The 25,514-nt window shown below is 43.1% G+C and overlaps 1 protein-coding gene across 1 annotated transcript in view; it reads right to left on the bottom strand.

The window, feature by feature from the left end:
* Nucleotides 1-25,514, bottom strand: part of ADGRL3 (adhesion G protein-coupled receptor L3) — a 1,077,673-nt gene that overhangs the window by 917,263 nt on the left and 134,896 nt on the right. The window contains 1 exon segment of the mRNA XM_030194565.1: nt 1-214. Within this exon segment, the coding sequence (XP_030050425.1) occupies nt 1-214 (214 nt within the window).

The following is a 25,514-nucleotide window of genomic DNA, read 5'->3' as shown; positions in this document are numbered from 1 at the left end:
CTCTGAGACATAATCTTATAGGCATCTGGCAGATAACAACGGATATTCTCCATCTGAGCAGGATCGGAGTCACAGATTTTATCATCCGTCCTACCATAGTTGGCACTTTCTATCATGATGACGTCTGTCCCTGGGCAGCGGAGTTCTATTGGATAGCTCTCACAGGACAGCTCCCTTCTCACCACTGCCATTGGAATGGGGGCACGACTGAACGCTGGAAAAAGGAAAGCAGATTGAGTTTAGCTGTTGCAAAGTTCCTGGACTTAGGCATTCACACTCTCGCTCATTTGTCATTTCTGGGCAAATTTCACTGTGGAAAGATAACTTTAAAGAAAAAAAATTGTTTTGCTATATTTCTCAGAAGAACTATAAAATGCTTTGAGGTCTGGTGGTAAGAAAGAGGCTGCGTGCACTTTACAGTGGATAAAACAAGACATGTATTCGAGCTGAATGAAGACTATAGGGCATCTAGTAAGGTCAAAGAAAATTACTCTGGAAGCAGAGTGCTCTAACGTGGGAGAAAAAACTGAACAAATGTATTTCAAAAGCCACTTCTGTTTCTTTTGTTGTCATATACAGCAATCTGGAAATCACCGCTGAATTAGTATCACTTATCTCTTTGTCATCATGAGGTGTTAGTTATTCTATTTTAACTCTTACTTTATTGCATTCTCTGACACATTCTGTGCTAGTATAGGAGGCAAAAATAACAGTACTGATAGTACCAAGAAACAGGATGAACACTGCAAATTTCTTGCTAAAACTTAAAAAATTGTTTGAACCACAAATCTGTTTCCCTCGTTGAAAACCAAATCATACATATGATCTCCATTACATGTAGTTTCTTAAATACAGTACAGTCTTGATTATCCAACCTTCACTAATCTGACCATCCGGCATATCCAACAGACCCTCCCCCCCGGTGACATCATCACGTTGCTGTTAAGAAGTGCGTAGGTTCTCTTCCAGGTTTCCAGGTTTCCAGGTTTCCAGCTTCATGCGTTGCTTTCTTTGTTGCTAGTTATGTTTAACAAACAATACTGTATTTTAAATACAGATACCCTATGCCTGTTCTTTATGCATAAACCCCAGAATTCTATGTAGCACATCTAGCGTTCTGCGCTGAAATTCAATGTATTCTATAACAATGCCATAACTTAATTGGCTTATAGTCATGTTTACTAAGGTGCATTAGCAGTTTTAACACACCTAGAATTAGCGCACGCATTGTGTAGATGCCTATAGGGATATTGTAGGCACGTACACAGTTAACCTGCATACACAGTTAACGTGCATACATGGTTAGCGCTCGTTAAAGACACTAACGCACTTATCTATAACGCAGCTTAGTAAACAGGGCCCTTAATAAACTAATTAACATTGTTAACAGCACTTAACAAGCAATAATGAGCATTAATTGGAAATAATTAGAATTTACTGTACATGCATAACTCGCTAAGCGCATCCTGTAATGCACTGTGCATAAATTGAAATACATGCAGACAAAAAGGGGCGTGATTTTGGGTGTGGAAATGGGTGTTTCGTGGGCATTCCAAAATCTATGCACACTATTATAGAATATGGCCCTCTGTGTCTAAATATACGTGCCGGGATTTACACCACATTTGCGTTGATGTAAATGGAGGTGCATAGATTAAGGCTCTGGGATATCAACTAAGCATATTCTATATACCACGCCTAATCCTAAGTGCCACTTACAGAATACGATTAGGTGAAAATGTTCTCCGTCTGGGGGGTTTTAGGTGCCATATATAGAATCTGGGCCAAAATATGTTTTTTGTGCATTTTTAAGGGATTACCATTGCTTTCTGTATTATCTGACTTTTCACTTATCCGATAATAGCTCCTTACCATTTACACCAGATAATGAAAACTGTATTTAAGTTGTATTCTACTGAAGGAAAAATGCAGCTCTGAAAAGTCAATTCTATAACTGGGTGCCATTACTTTCTAATTCCTCTTACTTTCTTACTTATCTATATGTTCCATCTTTGCTTATACCCTACACTGTCAATTAAAAAGTTCTATTACGTATTGTGCTGACAATGTAAGTATACTATTGCCATAATTTGTATTGTTATTTGAATATTTTTACTGCTGTAATTGTCTTTTGCTCCTGTTTGATTTATTCTTACTGTACTCTGGCTTGAGTGAATTCCTTCAAAAAGGTGGTAACTAAATCCTAATAAATAAATAATAAATAAATAAATAAATAAATAAAATATTTAAATGCCCCTTGAACGCCTGAATGCACTTTCACAGGTATGTGGACACTTACATGTGCTAAGTGGCAGAAAGAGACTAAGCACTATTCCATACAGGTGTGCGTAAGTGGCATGCCCCCTAACTCTAGAAAGTTATGTGCCCAAATTTCCAATGAGCATGCAAATTTATGTGCATAACTTATACAATGTGATTTGGTTGTATGTGTAACTTGATTAATTAATTAGCTGCTAATTGACCTGAACAACCAATAATTGCCTATAATCAGTGGCGTAGCAAGGGCGGGGCGGTGGGGGCGGTCCGCCCCGGGTGTCAGCAGGTGGGGGGTGCTCCGTCGGCCGCTACCCTGTTTTTTTTTTTTAAATCCATTGCACCGACGCAGGCAGCACTTCCCGTCTGCCCTATGAAGTAGAAAATCGTGTGGCTGGCGTCGGGCCTTCCCTCGTTTTGTCCTGCCCTCTTCTGAGTTAACTTCCTATTTCCTCGAGGGCGGGACACAACGAGGGAAGGCCCGATGCCAGCGACGCGATTTTCTCCTTCACAGGGCAGACAGGAAGCGCTGCCTGCGTCGGTGCAATGGATTAAAAAAAAAAGCAGGGTAGCGGCAGGAGACGAGAGCTGTCGGCTCTCAACGGAGGGGGCACAGGACGGGATCGGCTCGGGGGGGAGGGGGAAGCTCAGAGGGGAGCAGGGGATTTGGGAGGGTGAGTGAGCCTAGAGGGGTGCTCAGGGGAGAAGGGGATTGGGGAGGGTGGGAGAGCCTAGAGGGGTGCTCAGGGGAGAAGGGGATTGGGGAGGGTGGGAGAGCCTAGAGGGGTGCTCAGGGGAGCAGGAGATTGGGGAGGGTGGCGGAGCTTAGAGGGGAGAAGGGGACTGGGGAGGGGAGTGCTCAGAGGGGAGAAGGGGTCTGAAGCTGTAACTGGGGTCTGACAAGGGGGCAGGAGGGAAAATGGATCCATGCCTGGGGCAGGTGGGAGAATGGGTCTGGGACTGAAAAAGGGGGATGCAAGGCATGTGGTGGATGAAGGGGGCTGAAAAGAGCGGGCAGAGAGAGAGGGGACAGACCCTGGATGGAAGTGGGGAGTGTGAGGGAGGGCAGACCCTGGATGGATGGGAGAGGGAGGGCAGACGGATTGAAGGGGCAGAGAGAAAGGGCAGATGGTGGGTGGAAGGGGGAGCGAGAAAGAGGGCAGACTGGGGCAAATGGTGTATAGAAGGGGCAGAGATAGAGGGCAGACAGTGAATGGAAGGGGCAGAGAGAGAGGGCAGACAGTGGATGGAAGGGACATTAAAGAGGGCAAACACTGGATGGCAGAGAGCGAAGACAGATGCTGGATGGAAGGAAGGCAGTGAAAAGAAGATGAGGAAAGCAGAAACCAGAGACAACAAACTGTAAATAAAATATATATTTTTATTTTTTTGCTTTAGGATATAGTATTGTAGCTGTGTTAAATGTTTATAAATAGAACATGTAAATAAGGTAATCTTTTTATTGGACTAATTTTAATACATTTCGACTTAACTTTCAGAGAAGAAAACCCCTTCCTCAGGTCAGGATAGGATACTGTAACAGTGCTATACTGTATTGACCTGAGGAAGGAGATTTTGGCTTCTGGAAGCCAAATGTATTAGTCCAATAAAATGGTATTATTTTATTTTCTGTATTTGTTTTATTTCTATTTGTTAATTTGTAAAGTGGTGATTGGTATTTGTTAGTTTTTTCAAATTTACATCTGCTGTCTTTATATTTTGCACAGTACTAGGGGACATTTTCTGTTTCTGTGGTGTTGCATTGTATGCAGAGTCTGGCATCTTGGGGGTTCAGTTTAATTTTTGTCTAAATAGAAAGTTTATGATTACTTATTCTATAGTGGATTAGGATGTACCTGTGTTTGTGAAAAAGACATGGCTTTCAGTTGGCATTGACTGTGCAGGATTGATGATCTGTACTAATCTGTCTGTTTTCGTTTTACAATAGGTGAATTGATGTTCTAGTGCTCACTGTAGTGTTTAAGATGCTTTCCTTTTCCTTGTGTGACTCATACAAATTACTGTTTATGGTATGGTAGAATTGCTCTATAGGTCCTGAGTGTTTTGTATTCTCGGTATGCCTAGTACTGGATTTGGGGGGGGGGGGGGTGTTAAAAAAATGACTGGCCCCGGGTGTCAACTACCCTAGCTACGCCACTGCCTATAATTGATATTAATTGATGCTAATTGGCACTTACACAGGCAGCCACTGTTAGTCAGTATTCTATAAGTTCTGTACCCCAATTCCAGAGTGTGCAACTCCAAGACAGGGACCTGAGAGGGACATAGGCAGGTCAGGGTTATGCCTGAGGTTTATAGAATACTAGCATTTATGTACCTAGCTGCCTAGAGTTAGGAGCGAGCATTTATGCCAGCCACTGAGCTAGCATAAGCACTTGCAACGAGTCAAGTACGTAAACGAGGGCTTATGTGAGAATTCTATAATGACAGTTGCACACACAACTTTCATCAAAGAATTTGCACTTAGCCTGCATCATCCTGGCATCTAAAGTTAAGCGATTTATAGAGAATTACTCTCATATGGCGCCTGAAAAATCCATGCAGAATAAATTTCCACCTAAGCGTATTCTGTAAACAGTGTCTAGATTTAGGCACAGTATATAGAATATGCTTAGTTGACATCTCAACACTTAGAATTAAGCGCATCCATTTACACCAAGGGAGACGTGGCGTAAATACCAGCACATAGATTTAGGCGAAGAGGCCGTATTTTATAACAGTGCATGTAAATTTTGGAATGCCCACAAAATGCTCATTTCCTTGCACATAACCATGCCTCTTTTTGGCTCCATGCATTAGAATTTAGGCATTGTGCATTACTGAATTCACTTAGCGAGTTATGCACATAAATTGTAATTATTGCCAACTAATGCTCATTATTGCTTGTTAAGTGCTGTTAAAAATGCCTATTGATTTGTTAATCCAATTAAGTTACACATATTGTTATAGAATACGCTAGGATTTCACATCTGAACACTAGGTGTGATATATAGAATCCCAGGGATAGTTTGTAAATGCATGGAAGGTATTCACATGGGCAGAGCATAGGAGGGGCATGTATTCTTGCACCCATCCCTTGTGATACTTTGTCAGAAGTATTTTGACCCCTGAGGCAGACGGTAAAGCCGTCGAAACACGGTCCCTTGTAGGGTCATACATACAATTGGTGCAAATAAAGCTACTTCAATCAACCTTTGGCTGGCTAGACTTCTTGGTCCACCCGTACTCTCTGACTTGTATAACAAAATTTACAGACAGCTCCAGTAACAGAAGTTCCTTAAGAAGGCCCCAGTAGCGCATAAAAATACACACAATATCGGGCTGATTTTCTATCTGCACACTAAAAATTACCATGTTTTCCTGCATGGGCATTAATCATTAGGTCTATCACCAACACAGTAAATTTATTATAAATGGAGCCTAAAAAACCCACCTCAGCAGTATTCAAAGGCACGGCTAAAGTTCAGAATGGTTTATAGAATAACCCTTAAGTGGCGAGGTCATGCATAAATTTACACGCTGCCATTTGCACCACCAAAAATGTGGTGAAAATGCCCGTACCTAAATTTAAGTGCAGAGCACCCATATTCTATAATTACGCCTGTAACTCAAAACCATGCCCCTGATCTGCCCCCAAACACCCATGACCCTCCCATTTCTGTGCCCCCTTTTTCGGGCCATGTGTAAGTTTTAGGCATGGATCCTGCACCTATATTTATGCATGTAAGCTCCAATTAACCTAATTAGTGCCAATAACAGCTTGCTAAAAAGCCAATTATTGGCACTAATTGACTTGTTATTCTATTAAACTGCACAAGCAAATCTGGCTTTTATAGAATCAGTGGGATGTTGTGTATATTGCATGAATACAGAATGCACTATAAGAAGCACACCATCATAAAGGACAGTTCTATAACCTAGGTGCTCGTATTTACATGCTTCTTGTGCGCACAGATGTATAGAATACTAGTGCTTACATTCATAAATGTATACTTACCCACCAAAATGTTAGCATGGTCCTTTTAATGGCATGCATAAGTGACATAGCACATAAATTCAAGGAGGGCACATGCATGGATGGAGCCAAAGGAGCCACCTTTTCAAAATTATCAGGGGTGTTAAACCCAATGGCCATGACCTCTCCCTGGACACAGAAAAAGAATATGTTCAATATTGGGGGTGCTGAAGCACCCACAAAACCCATAGAGCTGGCTCCTATGGATGGAGCATGAGTGAGACATGGGTGATGCTCCCAGTTCCACACATAACTTAACAGAATAATGAAGCTACATATATCCCTGTTGCAATTATATACCTGGAGTTATGCCAGGTCTATAACTGATGTAACTGCAGGCACATAAATGTTAAGCATGTTATTATTATATGATGCCACCAGGATGCCCGTTGCCATTACAGAATGGGGCATATCCATACGGCACCTAAATGGAGGTGCCCAGTTGTAGAACTGTCCTCCTAGTACAAAAGCTCTATGTATTACACAAAAAATAGCCCATAGACCCATATGGTATTAAAGAGATGTAAGTAAAACTTCTTTCATAGTAACATATAAGGGGGTCTTTTACTAAAGCTTAGCTCAAGTTATCTGCAGCAGGACCCATAGGAATAAAATAGGCCATGCTTCAGATAACCCGAGCTAAGCTTTAGTAAAAGACACCCTCAGTAACATAGTAAATGATGGCAGATAAAGACCTGTAAGTTCATCCAGTCTGCCCAACAAGATAAACTCATTTTACATGGTACTTTCCACCTGCTTGTTTCAATGAGAAAGGAAGTCCCCTCACAAAAGCTCAATTCAATTAAAAACAGCAAAAACTCTCCACCAAAAGATACCTATGAAAATATTTATTTATTTTGATTTAGCTCATACCCTTTTGACAGTAGCTCAAGAAAAATTTCATTCAGGGACAAAAGGACCCTCTTGCTCTTGATCACACATTCCTATCCACAACAATCTTTCTAACACAAACATTCACAGTTTGAAATGTCAAGCTGTTGGGCCAGCACCATACCACATATAGGTCTGTTTTATTGGCAACTCAAAGTCTGAGGCCATGGTAGGCAGGAGCAAGCAACGTTGAAAAATAGGCCAGAAGGTGAGGATGTGTCCACTTGCCAGTATGGCATTTGTAGATTTGGGGGGTGAGGGTGTCTGTGGATGGGGGGGGGGGGGGGGGGGGAGATTGGGTGAATAGGTGGATCGTAATTTTTTTAATTGGGTTTATTGGAGGATTTTCTTTCCTAGATGTGGTTGAAAAGAAAGCCAAATTAATGGCCTTCCCCAATAGTCAATTATTAGTGGGCCATACTGGGTGAAGATTTAGACTGAAAGTGCTCAACTCCATGAACAAAAATGAATGAGACTTCAACACACAGAAGGTGGCTTCTTAAGAGTTTCTCTGAAACAAAGTATTAATCCATTAAGTCACTGTAATGGCCATTATCTTACTTAATTAAAAACTTAATTATCTTGCCTAATAATGAAATGTTCAGTGGAGGAAATTAGATAGGAAACCAAACTGAAAACAGCAGCTATCCACGCTTTCTTGAAAACCACCTGCTGTTATCAAAGTTCCAGACAAGGAGCTTACAAACCATTTTCACAGACTTCACCTAACACATCTGAAAGGATAGATTAACATTTAACTATAACAAGTGATAATTACAAACCAATATCTAAAAGGCATGACATAAAAGGCAATTATGTTTGAAGGTCAAAATTGTTTTAGCAAAAAAAAAAAAAAAACCTGCCAGATCTTTGAGAGAAGGTTAATTTTCCGGTTCTGAAAATTAACACGAATGATGAAATTCTAAACGGTTCAGTTATAGTTCTGCCGTTACCTGTCACCCATTTATGTTCAACTGTTGCAGAATGGCTTGTTATCATATGCTCTTAGTTATAGCCACAGTATTGCGGTTACAAAGCACAATCGCTGGATTTCCCTACACGACAGGACTTAATTACACAAAAATAAAATCAAAGGCTGAAGACTACAATGCATTTCCCAATGAAAAGGAGAAACAGCACCTGGCAAAAGCCAAAACAGCCCATTGAACTGGTGGATTTTGCATGATTTTGTTTCCAGTGCAGGAAACGTATTACAGGCGAGCAAGTCTTCATCTAATTTAATTGCATATTTATTATTCCTGCACTTTTCAGATCAAAGGCCTGGGCAAAGTAGATTGATACGCTTGTTCAACAATACTAGCGATGTGCATCGGAAAATCATTATAATTTAGTCATGGATTTTTCAGACTGCTTCATGATTTTCAGGGGGAGGGGGGTTTGTTCTTTTCACACATTTTTTGAATAAACACTATTAACACAATAGAACTTTTTTAGTGCATGCAAATCAATCGTATGCATGTTAATTTGTAGGTTAATTTTTACACATTAACTGGTCAATGTCCAGCTGCTACAGTCAGTGCATTTTTTTCCAAATGCTGGCTTCGACGGTCAAAAACATCTGGATATTCAGTGCCAGTATCTGGATATCCGTACAAGGCAATCAGCACTGGAACTTATCTAGATAGAGGCAATACTCAGTATGGCATCTGAATCCAGATTAATCAGGACAACCTTCTATCTTGTCCTAAGTTATCCAGATAGTGGATTGAACATTGCCATTTTTCAGATAAGTTCCGAGACCACCCATGCTCTGTCATAAGTACATAAGTATTGCCATACTGGGAAATATCGTCTGCTTCAGAACAAAACAAGCAGACGATATGAACAAAATCTGAAAGCAGCAAAAGCAGCACAAAGCCCCTGAGGAAGCCACTTTATGGTGAAACGGTGGCACCGTTGGACTAAAGCTAAGTGTTGTTTTGCATTTATGAATTTAAGCTGAACGATATTTATGAATGCTTTTGACTTAACCTACAAGTTAGAATCTATTTGGAAGCACAGTAGCAGCACACAAAAAAACAAAGAAAAATAAGGAGAAATTCTGAATCCCCATGATAGAAACTATCAACAGTCAATATCAGGCACATTGTATACCCAGGACGCAAAGTCAGGTAGGTTCTGAGGGGTTTTCTCCTTTATACAAATACATTTGTTTGGATTAGCCATTTCTCCTGGTGTTGTTTTTTTCATTTTGTATAGATTTACCGCAACATAGCACCAGTTTTTCCTGCACTATTTTTAAGTGTTGAACCCCACCTACTACCCTTCTCCATTGAGAATACTGACCATTTAACCCTACTCTCTGTTTTCTATCTTTTGACCAGTTTTTAATCCAGAATAGGACAGTACCTCCTATCCCATGACTCTCCAATTTCCTCTGGAGTCTTTCATGAGGTACTCTGTCAAACGCCTTCTGAAAATCCAGATACACAATATCAACTGGCTCACCTTTATCCATGTGTTTGTTCACCCCTTCAAAGAAATGTAGTAGATTGGTGAGGCAAGATTTCCCTTCACTAAATCCATGTTGACTTTGTCTCATTAATCCATGCTTTTGAATATGCTCTATAATTTTGTTCTTAATAATAGTCTCTAACATTTTGCCCGGCACCGATGTAAGACTCACCAGTCTATAATTTCCCAGATCTCATCTGGAACCTTTTTAAAAAATCGGTGTTACATTGGCCACCCTCCAATCTTCCGGTACCACGTTCGATTTTAAGGATAAATTACATATTACTAGCAATAGCTCCGCAAGCTCATTTTTCAGTTCTATCAGTACTCTGGGATGAATACCATCCGGTCCAGGAGATGTACTACTCTTCAGTTTGTAGAACTGCCCCATTACATCCTCCAGGTTTACAGAGAATTCATTAAGTCCCGGCATCTATCCTCAAAGTACAAAGGTGGTCTGTAAGGATATCCAGCGACACTATCCAAATAATGCTCCTGAGTATCCCAGTCAGCAACACTTATCTGGACAGTAGGACATCCCCCTTGTGATTTGGATGAACAGCATAGAAAAATGTCTACAAAATGGGTTTCAAAATATCTCCTCCCTTATATAGTAGGAAGCCCCGCCCAATGCACCCTACCTCCCACCTACCCTGGTGGTCTAGCGTCCCCTGAACCCCCCCCCCCCCTCGGTACCTTGTAGTGATGGAAGGAGTAACGCTAACTTTTTAGCACGTGCTAAAAATTAGTTTTTGGAAGGCAATACATGCCTTTTTCCAGGACCCTTTTACGAAGGAATAGTAGGGCTGCTCTGCGGGTAGCTTGTGGCAAAACAGGACTACAGATGGGTGCACCTAGGTGCCCTACAATAGTTCTGCTTTTGCCACATGCCATTTCCTATGCTACAAAAAAAAATTATTTTCTAGTGCAGGGAGCAGGGAGTAGGCATGCCTGGCAGTTATCAGGCAGCATGGGTACATTGCTGCCTGCTGCCCGATTACCGCACAATTAGCATGTAGTCATTAATGACAGAAATAATCTGAAGCAACCAAACCACAGAAGTGGAAAGAACAACAGTGTCCCACGCAAAGTCGATGAGGCAGAAGAGTGGGAACAGAATCAGGCTCTTCAAGAAACAAATCAAGGGCATCTTTTTTTCTTGTAGAAATTAAGTTTATTAAAAGAAGACTCAACGAGGTACCATGTTTCAGTGCCGAAACATGGTACCTTGCTGAGGCTTCCTTTAATAAACTTCATTTCTACAAGAAAAAAAAGACGTCTTTGATCTGATTCTTGAAGAGCCTGATTCTGTTCCCACTCTCCTCCTGCCTCTAGAAAGAGCACACGAGAAACCCACACACTAAAACTACCGTCAGCCATTTTCTATTGTGGCTTAGTAAAAGGACCACACAGTCTTTTCCTTCCACAAGTGTGCACAAATTTTGGCCCTCTCAAAATAACAAAGCATTGATTTATGCCATAAATTACGCCAAAGGTGTCCTGGGATAATCATAGAAACATAGAAAATGACGGCAGATAAAAATCATATGGCCTATCCAGTCTTTCCATCCAATCCCCTCCTGTCCCTAAGAGATCCTATGTGCTTATTGCAAACTAGAAATAATATTATGCATTTCCCCATTAACTCTGCAGCATGTACAGTGGTGGAAATAAGTATTTGATCCCTTGCTGATTTTGTAAGTTTGCCCACTGACAAAGACATGAGCAGCCCATAATTGAAGGGTAGGTTATTGGTAACAGTGAGAGATAGCACATCACAAATTAAATCCGGAAAATCACATTGTGGAAAGTATATGAATTTATTTGCATTCTGCAGAGGGAAATAAGTATTTGATCCCCCACCAACCAGTAAGAGATCTGGCCCCTACAGACCAGGTAGATGCTCCAAATCAACTCGTTACCTGCATGACAGACAGCTGTCGGCAATGGTCACCTGTATGAAAGACACCTGTCCACAGACTCAGTGAATCAGTCAGACTCTAACCTCTACAAAATGGCCAAGAGCAAGGAGCTGTCTAAGGATGTCAGGGACAAGATCATACACCTGCACAAGGCTGGAATGGGCTACAAAACCATCAGTAAGACGCTGGGCGAGAAGGAGACAACTGTTGGTGCCATAGTAAGAAAATGGAAGAAGTACAAAATGACTGTCAATCGACAAAGATCTGGGGCTCCACGCAAAATCTCACCTCGTGGGGTATCCTTGATCATGAGGAAGGTTAGAAATCAGCCTACAACTACAAGGGGGGAACTTGTCAATGATCTCAAGGCAGCTGGGACCACTGTCACCACGAAAACCATTGGTAACACATTACGACATAACGGATTGCAATCCTGCAGTGCCCGCAAGGTCCCCCTGCTCCGGAAGGCACATGTGACGGCCCATCTGAAGTTTGCCAGTGAACACCTGGATGATACCGAGAGTGATTGGGAGAAGGTGCTGTGGTCAGATGAGACAAAAATTGAGCTCTTTGGCATGAACTCAACTCGCCGTGTTTGGAGGAAGAGAAATGCTGCCTATGACCCAAAGAACACCGTCCCCACTGTCAAGCATGGAGGTGGAAATGTTATGTTTTGGGGGTGTTTCTCTGCTAAGGGCACAGGACTACTTCACCGCATCAATGGGAGAATGGATGGGGCCATGTACCGTACAATTCTGAGTGACAACCTCCTTCCCTCCGCCAGGGCCTTAAAAATGGGTCGTGGCTGGGTCTTCCAGCACGACAATGACCCAAAACATACAGCCAAGGCAACAAAGGAGTGGCTCAGGAAGAAGCACATTAGGGTCATGGAGTGGCCTAGCCAGTCACCAGACCTTAATCCCATTGAAAACTTATGGAGGGAGCTGAAGCTGCGAGTTGCCAAGCGACAGCCCAGAACTCTTAATGATTTAGAGATGATCTGCAAAGAGGAGTGGACCAAAATTCCTCCTGACATGTGTGCAAACCTCATCATCAACTACAGAAGACGTCTGACCGCTGTGCTTGCCAACAAGGGTTTTGCCACCAAGTATTAGGTCTTGTTTGCCAGAGGGATTAAATACTTATTTCCCTCTGCAGAATGCAAATAAATTCATATACTTTCCACAATGTGATTTTCCGGATTTAATTTGTGATGTGCTATCTCTCACTGTTACCAATAACCTACCCTTCAATTATGGGCTGCTCATGTCTTTGTCAGTGGGCAAACTTACAAAATCAGCAAGGGATCAAATACTTATTTCCACCACTGTATACTGTCTGCTGAACATAGAAATTTTGGCAGGTTACTAATGCTCCCCCTTATAAGTAAGTTTAACTGTACTGATGGTCAATTTTTTGCTGCAACTTTTTCAAGATTGTTCCTTTAACTCTTACAGTTTCATATATTATATATTAACCTGTGCTGTTTTATGTAAGCCACACAGAGCCGAATAATTGTATTCAGATAATGCGGGATACAAGTATCAAATAAATAAATAAATGTTTACTACCTCTGAACACTCCTGAAGTTTGGGTCCAGAAACCACATGCAAGCACAGTGCTAAGGAACACAGCCTGAGCATTAAATATCTTTTATTTGCTGATTTCTAAAAGGCAGAAATAATTTGATCTATTGGAGCAATATAATACTTTTGTAAAAGCATCAACTGTATTCACTGTAATAATTGTGAGTTTGAGTAACAAAAAGAAAATGATTTCTAAGCTTCTCTCATTTCATTTCACCAGCTAGCAGCTAATTTTACCATAAGTGCTTTAGCTGAGTGATTTGTAAGGTAGTTATGCTTTTGGAATAGGAAATTCTCCATTATTTTTGTGGCTTTGAACCAAGAGTTGAAGAGAGAGCGTGCATTTGTCTCCTTTTAATTGCTCATTTAGGATGTAATATGCCTTGCCTGGAGATATACATATACATTTCTATAGGGAATTTCCCTAGGATTGCCAACTGTCTAGATTTGTTTTTGGTTTTTTTTTTGTACTGAGCAGAAATTAAGGTCCCTATCCAGCAGCTAGAAAGTGCTGCTAAATGTCCAGAAATTAGATACAGAGGACCGCAGAACCAGATGGTTTTACACATGAGATCAGCTATCAGGACTAACAAGAGGTTTTTTATTTCTTACACTGCTGCCCCATCTCTTCCAGTTGTGAGAAGTGGTATTTAAGCAACAGGTACAATACAGGGCTAAACTTAAAACTCTATGTCTGATCTTCAAGGCCCTGAAAGGAAATGGCCCTGAGTACCTGAAGAATAGGATGATCCTCCACACACCGCCAAGGACTATCACTAATCACACCCTCTCCAAAAGACATTACACGATGTGATACCCATAAGCAAGCCTAGAGAATGACACGGGGATAAAATTTGTCCCGGTCACCATGGGTTCTGTCTCTGTTCCCACCTCGTCCCCGTCCCGTGGACCCCGTCTCCATCAGGTTCTGTCCCCGCCCTGTCAGGAATCCCCTGAGGCTCAGACAGAGCTGGGGCCTTTCTTAAAGCTGCCCCCTGAAAACAATTGAGCCTCTCGTGGCTCCAAATACAAGTCTACCGCTCTGGAGTGCCCACACCCATGGACAGTGGCTCATGCCACAGGACCCATAGAGGCTATAAAAACAAAACAAAAAAAACCCCACCAGGTTGCATTTGGAAAACCTTCAAATTAAAAAAACAACAACACACACATAGGCAGTTATAAACCTCCGATGTTTGCTACTGTTTTCAATAGTGTTTGCAAATATTTGGGGTCACACAATATGGCATCCACTGGCTTCAGCCCACAGAATGGGCCAGATAGGCTCATGCCGTCTACTGTCATAAAACCTCCTTGGTAGGAATGGCCTGCAAAACCAGTTCCCTGCTTTCCTACACAAGTGAAACTCATCAGAGTGCTTCTAAGGCCAGCTTATGCATGCGATGCATGAACAATTGCTATAGCCTGAAACTAATTTTTTAAAATTTAGAAAAAAAGAATTCTTGGGTGGTCTTGCTTCAGCAGTACCTTCAAGTTCTGCTTTGAGCCCTTCCTAGCCCTAATCTGTGTTCCTACATGAAAGGAACCACAGGCTGACCTTGGCAACATTTGGGGCATTAGATTGTGCTACGGACTAGAGGAAGAGGAGAAAGCCAATTCAGCAGACAAAAGGAGACTGCCATATCAGAAGGAGATAATGTCTCAGTGTGTGTGTGTGTGTGTGTGGGGGGGGGGGGGGGGGGGGGGGGGGAGACAGAGAGAGAATGAAGATAGTGGCCCTTATTTTCTAAGACTTCATCTCCAAGTAACTCTCTGATAGGCATGAGACAGAAATCTGTAGGGAGATTTTATATTTCCCTCATCCCCACAGTGATTCCTGCTACATCTCATAGCTGGAGATAGGATCTCCTCAGGCTGACACACCAGATTCTAGCATTAAGGAGGTCAGGAGGAGTGGCCTAGTGGCTAAAGCAGTGGTCTTGCAATCCAGAGTGGCCAATTCAAATCCCACTTCTGCTCCTTGTGATCTTGGGCAAGTCACTTAACCCTCCATTGCCTCAGGTACAAACTTAGATTGTGAGCCCTCCTGGGACACAGAAATATCCAGAGCACCTGAATGTAACTCACCCTGAAAAAGGTGTGAGCAAAATGGAAATAAAAAGATTGATGACTACAGTTCTTTTCTGTCTCCGAGCTCTCCGAGCACACCACCCGAACTCTCATCCACTCTCTCATTACTTCTCGCCTTGACTACTGCAACCTACTCCTGACCGGCCTCCCACGTAGCCATCTACTCCCCCTTCAGTCCATCCAGAACTCTGCCGCACGTCTTATCTTCCGCCTTAACCGATATACTCATATCACCCCTCTCCTCAAGTCACTTCACTGGCTCCCAATCAGATACCGCATACAGTTCAAGCTTCTCTTACTCACCTACAAATGCACTCGATCTGCGGCCCCTCCGTACCTCTCTACCCTCATGTCCCCTTACGTCCCTACCCGTAACCTCTGCTCTCAAGGCAAATCCCTCCTTTCAGTACCCTTCTCCACCACCTCCAACTCCAGGCTCCGTCCCTTCTGTCTCGCCTCACCCCATGCCTGGAACAAACTCCCTGAGCCCATACGCCGTGCCCCCTCCCTACCCATCTTCAAATCAATGCTCAAAGCCCACCTCTTCAATGTCGCCTTCGGCACCTAATCACTACACCTCCTCTCAGAAAACTTATCTACCCCAATTTGACATTTCGTCCTTTAGATTGTAAGCTCTTCCGAGCAGGGACCGTCCTTATTGTTAATTTGTACAGCGCTGCGTAACCCTAGTAGCGCTCTAGAAATGTTAAGTAGTAGTAGTAGTCATTTGTGAAGCCCAGGATGTGCTCTTGCTACTGTGAGTGTTGTTGGATAGGCACGGGATGAGTAGAGTGTCAATGTGATGATCTGGGGCTACGACAGACGGTATGCATGCTTCCAGAAATCAATGCCTTTGCCAGCACTATCAGCAACAGCCCCAGATCATCATACCATCACTGTGTACCTGAGCATAACTGGCTGAAGCTTGGAATTGGGATAAAGTGAGTAATATATCTAAAATCAAATTCCAAATCCATCCACGTGTAGCACATATGCAACACAAAAGCTCATGCTGACGTTCCCTCCGGGTAATTTATGCTGCACATTTTGACAGCCTAACCCTATATGAATTAAAATTAAATAAATACCTAAATAACCACAGTACTCCTGTTCCTAGCGCCATCTGTTCAGGTAGTGCCTCATTAAAAGTCCATTATGGAAAAAGCTCTAGGCAATTAAAAACTCAGCCTGCAACCTCTCCACACAGAAGGCTTTATTTTAAACTTCCTTTGTCTGGAGTCAGAACACCTTTTACATGATCTTAAACTCTTTCATAATGGACCTCCCTGATGAAAACTGGGGCTGAAGGTGACCCCAGAGGCACATACACATAAACTCAATGGCATCTACAGAACACTGTGTAATCTCATTAAAATCCCAAAATCCTTCCCCAAGCACACAGAGTGGTATAATGGTCCCCTGATGGTGGCTAGCAAATTGGGCTGAAGTCTTTGGGCAGGCACACTAAACACACTCCAAACAATACACAAACACATTTCAATTTGTTTAATTCTCCCCAAGCATACAAATATATAAAGTAACATGGCTTTGAAAATAATGCAACAGTCCATAAAAACAAACTAACCACCCTGTTTACAAAGCTGCGCAACAATGCCGACACAGCCCATTCAAAGAGGTCCTTTTACTAAGCCGCGGTCATGGACATAGTTTAACAGTTTCATTTGGGGGGGGGGGGGGCAAAGGGTGGGGTATGTCTCTCTCCCGCCGTCGCCCCCCTAGATTCTTCCAGTGGCGCACAGTATCACCCTCCCCCATTTTCCAATCCTCCAAGCCACCGGCAGCCTCAGCAAAAGAAGCACACATGCTGCTTTAGACCTGACCCTGAGGCCCTTCTCTCTCCTACGGCTTCCCGCCTGCATGGGAACAGGAAGTTGAAGGAGAAAGAAAGGCTTCTGGGGGCAGGTCTAAAGCAGTGTGTGTGCTGCTTTCTCGCAGAGGCTGCCGGCAGCTCGGGGATTGGCGGTTGGGGTGGCAGCTCGTTTGGGGGGGGGCACTGCCCCCCTAACGCCCATGGCCATGGATAAAAGGGCCCTGCACTAGTGGTGGAGGTCGTTTTTGCTGCACACCGAGGCCCTTTTTACTGCACCGGGTAAAAAGGCCGAATAAAGACATGGCCATATGGTAAGATTGCACTTACCGCGTAGCCATGTTGGGGGGGAAGCACTTACCTCCACCCACTGAAGTGGTGATAACGGCTCCCGTGCTAACCTAGCAGTAACCCCCTGCAGAAATATTTTTGAAATATTTCCGCTAGAACCAAAAATGTTGCACACCAGGGGTGGAACTATCACCAGCTCCCAGATTGGTGCACGGTGAGCCTGCAGTGGCCTTACCGCCGCTTAGTAAAAAGGGCCCCAAATTGAATGGGCTGTGTTGGCATTAGCGCACCGGCAGCCACTAGGGCAGCTTTATAACCAGGGGGTAAGATAGTTGCAAAAGATATCAAACCTGTTCAAAGTATTTACAATCCCTGTTCTGTTCTGAAGTGGTACTGCATTTCTAGACTTCTGCATCTACCATGCTCCTTCACTGGGGAAAGAACCCAGCCACACCTCCTAAAGGGTGGCTGGGCACAACCGGGCCGATGGCCTGCGTCATTAGGGAGGGATGGGGGGAGGGGAGGGTGCAGGGAGGAGAGAAAGGTGGAGATAGGCAAGCAAAAGGTTAATGCACGGAAGGGGAAGGGAGGGGCGGAGAGAAAAGGAAGGTAAAAGGAAAGGGAAGGAAGGGGGAATTTCCTTTCAATCGGGACTACAAGGAGAGTGCAGCGCTGTCCCGCCCGCCCACCCAGTCATGAGGCACTAATTGTCGCAGCAGGCGTTAAGAGGAGAGGTTTACGCAATGACACCAGGGGGTACACAGCACCATAGCAGTAACAGTACTAACTGAGATGCTGATAACAGGGGCAGAAAGACCTCTTGCAAAGTGATAAGCATAAGCAACAGTACGGCTGCATAGTGGCAGCAGGAAAATCTGGACAGCGTGTCTCCTGGCTTAGGCGGCCGGGGGGCCAGAACGCCGTTTTTGATATTATGGCTGGGCATCCTTAAGCGGGATGCGCCAGGAGTCTACGGGTGCTGGTAATTGGCACAGGGAACCCACAGGCTGTTTGGGCGGCAACCTGTGGGGGCATACTAAGCATTTGTGAGACCCGAAGCTGTGTACCCCAAGTTATTAATGGATGGTAAATTGTAGTTATGTGGTTGTGACAATAAGTATGTTATAATATGTTATAATGCTGTTTGAATTCTAATGTAAAACGTTCCTGGCTGCGGCCAAAATAAATCCAGCTTTCTTCAAGACGCTTTTGGTGTGGTGTTTGCGAGAGAGGTGGAGCAAGTGCCGAGTGCACGAGTTGTGGGTGTTACACTCTCTCTGCTCCGTTATAAGTGCCTTCTTTACTCTCAGGACGTTTAACAATCTATTCTCTCTTTCTATATACTGTTAGGTGTGAAGAGCACGTTTCCAGCCCCTCACACTCCTCTCAGTCAGTGCAATCATTCAGTGTCCCAAATATGTCCTTCTCTCCTCTCTGTAACTTGTGATTCTTTGTTCTCAGAGCATTCTCTTAGGGCTTGGGTTCTACCTCCATCTTCCTGAAGGTCTCCAGTACTTACTGCCCCTACAGAATCATCTGCACTGAAAGAAGTCAAGGATGCCTAACATTGCCAGCAGCTCTGTGTTACATATGGCTGTTAAATATTGCATTTTTTTTTTCATTTTTTTGCTCATCTGCAAAGCAGTGTTGTATAGTAACTAAGTAAATGTAACTAGTTACTGTACTTAAATAAGAGCTTTTTCACTTTTACTTGTAAAGAACTACAGGATAACATTTGTTACTTTTACTGAAGTAATAATTTTGCCAATTTTTACTACTTTTACTCAGTTACATCTGATGCTTGCGGATAAAAGTAAAAGCGGAAGCAAGATGTAAATGATGATTCCTCAGTAAACCAAATGAAACAGCAAAACCGGGAACAGGATTTTGCTATTGCAAACCTCATCATGCAAACAGCATATCATCTCATCTTAAATTTTGCTGTTCAGTGAATATAGCCTATAAGAACAGTGGAGTTCCCTGTGTTTGTTGAACTGGTTACTGGTCTCTGCCAAAACAGAATAGTGAGGAGTCATTTTAAAGTGAAGATGAAGCTGAAGATGGTAGTAATTCTTGGTGAACAGACATATGTCACTATCAAAACAGACTGCTGGTCACCACATGGAAAATTTTACACTGATGTGACTGTCCACTGGATTGATAGATTATTTAGTGAGTAATTCTGCTTGTCTAGCCTTAAGACTGAAGGGTTTTCACATGTTTGAAGTTCTTCATCAGCTCTTGAAGATATTCAGAGTTTGCCATCAGATGAAAAATTGTTCAATGATTCCAACTTTGTGACAGTAGCGTAGCCAGAGTTTAATTTTTAGATGGGCCTGGAGGTGGACTGGGTGGGCACAGGCCTCGCATTTCCTCTCCATCCGCCCGCCGCATTTCCTCTCCATCCGCTACCCCCCCCCCCCCCCCCGCGACAGCCCCCTGCACATGGTCAGTTTGGTCATTTTTCTGACCTGAAGAGCCGTTTTCCTTCCAGCACTGGCGATTCCCATAGCCAGCCTTCTGCCAGCACACATCGTCAGAGCCTCTTCTCAGGCGCGTCCCGCCTACTCTGCAACTTCCTGTTTTCCGCAAAGGTGGAATGCAGGAAGTTGCACAGTAGGCGGGACATGCCTGAGAAGAGGCCCCGACGATGTGTGCTGGCAGAAGGCTGGCTATGGGAATCGCCGATGCTGGAGGGAGAACGGCGCTTCAGGGCAGTAAAAGTGAGCAGACCATGCGGACGGGGAGAGCGGGCAGAAGAGGCTGGGCGGGCCTGGAGCAAAAGTGGCTGGGCCTGGGCCATCCAGGCCCACCCGTGGCTATGCCCCTGCTTTGTGAAAGCCTTATTTGTAATTGGACAGCATGATGATGATAGCGAAGATAAAGATGAAGATGCAAGTGATGAATTAGACAGCACTACTTCTATTGCAGATGATAATGACAATAATGATGAGAAAGTATTCTTTGCTATATGGAAGTCAAGCGTTTCAGAGATTCCCTTGATCAAAACCTGCAGACCCAGTCATAACACATCAGTAACATTGCAACGTGGCTTGATTTGAAGGAACTTTTTATTAGACTGAACTATCCACTTTCTTCTAGTGCAGCTGTTGGAACAACGTTTTAGCTGTGCTGGATTAATGACTCACAAGCACACTTGCACGAGTGACAGTCATTTTCAAAATTTAGGTTTACTAGAAGTAAAGTGGATTGAATTGTGGAGCAATAATGTTGTTGGGATAAAAATTTTAACAATAGTCGCATTCATTACAGTTGTGGTACTCGTTTTTTTTTTAACTCAGAAAGTATGGGCCCCTTTTACAAAGCTGCGGGAAAAGGGGGCCTGCGCTGGCATTGGTGCATGTTTTTGACACGTGCCGATGCCCCCTTTTACAGCAGCAGGTAAATGAAGCACTTGCCGCACAGCCATTTCGGGGGGAGCGCTTACTGCCAACCATTGAGGTGGCGGTAAGGGCTCCCGCGCTAACCTGGTGGTAACCAATGTGGCACTGCCCGATTACTGCCTGGTACACACCGGTGCTACAAAAATAAAAATATTTTTGTAGCGTCGGATATGACGTGTGCTGGGGGTGGGAACTACCGCAGGGCTGCTAGAGTAGCCCGGTAATACTTCCTTTTTAGTGAGCAGTAAGCCAGTGTTGGGCTTACCGCTGCTTTGTAAAAGGGCATCTATATTAGGTAATAAATTTAGCATTCAGTTAAGTAAGGGGCCCTTTTACTAAGCTGTGCTAAAAAGTGGCCTGCACTATTTTTAGCATGTGGGTTTCCTGCACACTGAGACCACTTTTAGTGCGGCTGTAACATGGCCGCAATTTCTTTTTTTTTCATTAATTACCACACCTTAAATTCTCAATTAGCATATGGCCAATAGCACAAGAGCTCTTACCATCACGTATTTACTAGGTGGTAAGGGGTCCCGTTCTAATCGGCAGCCCACAGCAATTTACCAATTAACCTACTCTCCACCCCCAAATATTTTACATTTTTTAGCATGGGATTGGTGCGTCCCGCTGTAGTGTCTTTTAGCAGGCGGTAGGTATGCATTAGTCCTTGCCGAGGGCCCCTAAATTTTTAAATATTCTCTTCACTGTACTTTTACTGTTGTATTAACATATACATTTTTTACATAACTACTTAGACCTAGTATTTTGAACAACGTGCTGCAAAGCTCTTTACGAAGAGTATGTGATTGATATAAGGGGGGAAAAAACAACATACAAAATGAACATTCTCAGAAAGAACAAAGGAAACTATATGAAACTAAAAATGTCTGGCTGCCCATTCCTAGAAATATTGTTTCAATTCACTGTTTGCAATCAAATGTAATTTAAATATCATTATATTTGTGAATAAACCTAAAGTACATGGATTTTACATGGTTTGGGATTTATTCATGAGCTCATATTACTTACAACCCCCCTCCCCCCCCACAAAAAAACTGTTCGCATATCTACTTGAAAAAAATACCTTTATTTCACACTGTTTCCTTATAAGAGATAACACCACTGCAAAACTAATTAATGGAAAATCTCATTTCGACAGAGCCATCCCACTACTCCAAGCTTTTCACTGGCTCCCTGATAAGGCAAGAATAGCCTTCAAACTCTGCACACTAGCCTACAGAATCATTTTCGGCCTTGCTCACAGTTACGTGACAGACTTAATAACCCTACCGATACGCAACATCAGCATGACATCTCACACTCCACTTCCCCAATTGCCAGGGACTGTGATACATATCAGTTTACTCATCGTGCTTCACGTAGCTATGCACACAGAACTGGAACGCACTCCCAAAAGCCTTAAGAAGCATGAATAACTACTTGGACTTTCGTAAACAACTCAAAGCTTTTTTCTTCGAAAAGTTCTTCTAGGAAGACTTGAAGGGGACTCCAGTTCAGTCAAGTGAATCAGAAAGTTCTTGTTAACTTACTCTTCATAACTAGTCTGCACTCTATCCCTCTTTCCACAGACTGGCAAATAGCTCCCTACTGAACTGCTCTACCTCTTTGGAAATCCCATTGAAACACTCAACCTTATCCTCACGCCCATACAAATAACACTCCAACCTTCTTGCAACTACTCTATTATTTCTCTAAGCCACATTAAAAATATATATTGGAAAATGTGAGATATAAATCTCAAAATAAATAAATAAATAAAACATAGAATACAACTGTTTATTTTCACAGTTAAAACAATAAAAGCTCAATGCAAGAAAACTGAGCACAGTGATAAGGAGAAAACACAAGAACAGCATTGCTAATAGAAACATCAATGCTGAATGATTATTCTGGGCATACAGGGGGCAATTCTATAAGTGGGAGCCTCCTTTTAGATGCCCAGATAGGAGTAAATTCTATAAATGGTGCCTGAAAAATTAGCGGCAATAAAAACCGCTTAAGCAGTATTCTATAAGCCACGCCTAAAGTTCAGTTTGATTTATAGAGTCATGGGTAAATTTAGGTGTAGCCATTTGCACCAATGAAAATATGGTACAAATACCCATGCCTAAATTTATGCACAGAGCACCATTATTCTGTAATTATGCAAGTAACTCAAAGCCACATCCCCATTCTGCCCTGAAACGCCCATTACCCTCCCATTTTCACGCCCCCTTTTCAGACCATGTTGCGGATCCCACACCTAACTTTATGCACGTTGGTCCTCATTAAATCTAATTAGTGCCAATAATTGCTTGTTAAAAAGCCATTAGCACTAATTGGCTTGTTATTCAATTAAATTGCACTTGCAAATTGAGAATGTGCCTAAATTTGCACACACAATTTTTGGCGACCTTTACAGAATCAGGGGGATAGCATGTGAGAGGAACATACTCTATGGCAACACATGGGCACCCAGGTGTTATAGAATTCTAACGCAACTCAGTATTGGCATGCCTTACATTTGGTCACCTGCAGTTAAACCAGCTACAGACCTGGTATAACTCTGGGCACCTAAATGCAGCAAGGTCACATATGGCATAAATGCACAGGAGGTGAGTCTCTTTCAATTGAAAGAAAGCTCTGGAATAAGGAGGCATAAGATGAAGTTGAAAGGAGACAGACTCAGAAGTAACCTGAGGAAATACTTCTTCACAGAAGAGGTGGTGAATTTGTGGAGATGAAAACAGTATCTGAATTATTAAAAAGAGCTCGAGAAAAGTCAGGGCTGCCAAGGAGGGGAGGGCAAGATTTCCCAGGCCTGGCCTCCAAGGAAGGCCCAGTGTCGGCAATTGAGAGAGACTGCTCTGCCGCCGATGGGTCCTATTTCTTGCTGTGTCCCGCCTTTGTGGAAAACAGGAGCTACATCACAGGAGGCATGACTTGGCAGGAAGAAGGTCCCGTGGCTGGCAGAGCAGCCTCTCTTGATAACTGATTCAGGGAGGTGGCGGCCTGAAGATTGCTCCAGCCCTGGCTTTGTCTCTCGCCAGCCCTGGGACAAGTACACAGAATCTCTAAGGGAGTGATAGGGAGAACAGATGACATGGATGGGCAAACTGGATAGGACATATTGTTTGCATACAGTTTTCTATGTTTTTTCTATGTAACCTACATTATTCTGTCAGTTACATGCATAAGTGGTATCCCCGCCCATGTCCCACTCGTGCTCTGCCCGCATGCACACCCCCTTGCACTTATACACTACAACACTTAGGCATACCCTTATAGAATAGCGCATAGGGTGCTTAGTCACGTAAATACTAATTTTACCTACATTTACATACCCAAGGTGCATGTAAATGTGGGTGCCCTGTTATAGAATTGTCTTTCAAGTGGAGAGAGAGAGAAGCCTCAAGTACCGAGAAATGAAGTCAGCAACTGAGAAAATGTGGCAGAAAGATACAGAAATGTTCCAACTGTCTTGAGTACCACTGGCTTGATTAAAATGATTTTTCAAGCACATCTTGATATGATTCCCATAAATATTACCTCCTAGGAGCTCCCGAAGGAAGTTTTCCTTCCTTAGCATAATATAAAATCTAAGGTGAGCATTAGAGGAAACATGAGAGACTGAGATCTTACTCAACATATGAGTGCGATTCATTATTGTCATGGTATGTGCAAAACTAACTCAACTGCCCCAAGCTAAACCAAGAACGACTGATTAGAGAATGACATGCAATGTGAGGAAACCACCACAGGGGAAGTTCTGTCAAAATATATTTTTCAAGATTTGAGTAACCTGTTGGCTTACCTGGATTTTTTGTGTAATTTACTTAGAGTGGTTCCCAAATCTATCCTGAGGGAACCCCAGCCAGTCTGTAATGAATATTCATGAGAGTGATTTGCATGCACTGCTTCCCCTGCATGCAACTTTTTCTCATGAATATTCATTGCAGATATCCTACAACCTAACTGGCTGGGAACTACTGATTTAGACTAAGTTGTGTATGAGTGACAGGTATGACCCCCAAATGATGACAAGAACAAAAAACTGGACCCTTGCTCCTCTCTTCTCTCTTATCCACTTTCTTCTTCCCATATTTATTCTAAGCAAAAAGGCAGCAGAAGCAGCAGTGAAGGTTCCAATAGTAGCAGCAGGCACTCCCTATCCCAAAACTCTACATGTTTTTCTAGTCTAACAAGAAGCCCATTCAGGAGGGGGGAGGGGGCATCCCTGAATGTTCACTAATCACAGGCCTCGTGCTGACTGTTGCTACTGGGCATAAATCACAATGGAGGTAAAAAGGGAGAGGGAACAGCCCTGTTTCTGTGAACCCACCTACTAATGTGACTCCATTTGGGGTCCCAACCAACAGTTTGGGTACCACTGTGCTAGACACAGCAATAGCTGGAGATATAGATGTAAGGTGGGTGTTCTGTCACTGGAATCACACTCCAGGGTACCTCACAGAACACTTAGTCCTCCCTAGTCTTCTCTGCAATTCGTTCTTAGCATACACACTCACTCTTCTCCTAAATTACAGGCTCTCTCTTGTGGAAGGGATGACCCTCCAAGGCTTTGCTGTAGAAGTGCCTCCAAGCAACAGATATCTCAGAGACTGATATAGTGTGATCCAACTCTCTTTACTAAAAACACATGCAAAGTAATTACCGCCTTGAAGTAGTGTTTTTATCTTGAGATTATACAGAATT

This window comes from Microcaecilia unicolor, chromosome 2 (assembly GCF_901765095.1).
Source record: "Microcaecilia unicolor chromosome 2, aMicUni1.1, whole genome shotgun sequence".
Taxonomy (NCBI): Eukaryota; Metazoa; Chordata; class Amphibia; order Gymnophiona; family Siphonopidae; genus Microcaecilia; species Microcaecilia unicolor.
The sequence above is the reverse complement of the archived record's forward strand: the minus strand, read 5'-3'. Positions and strand labels throughout refer to the sequence as shown.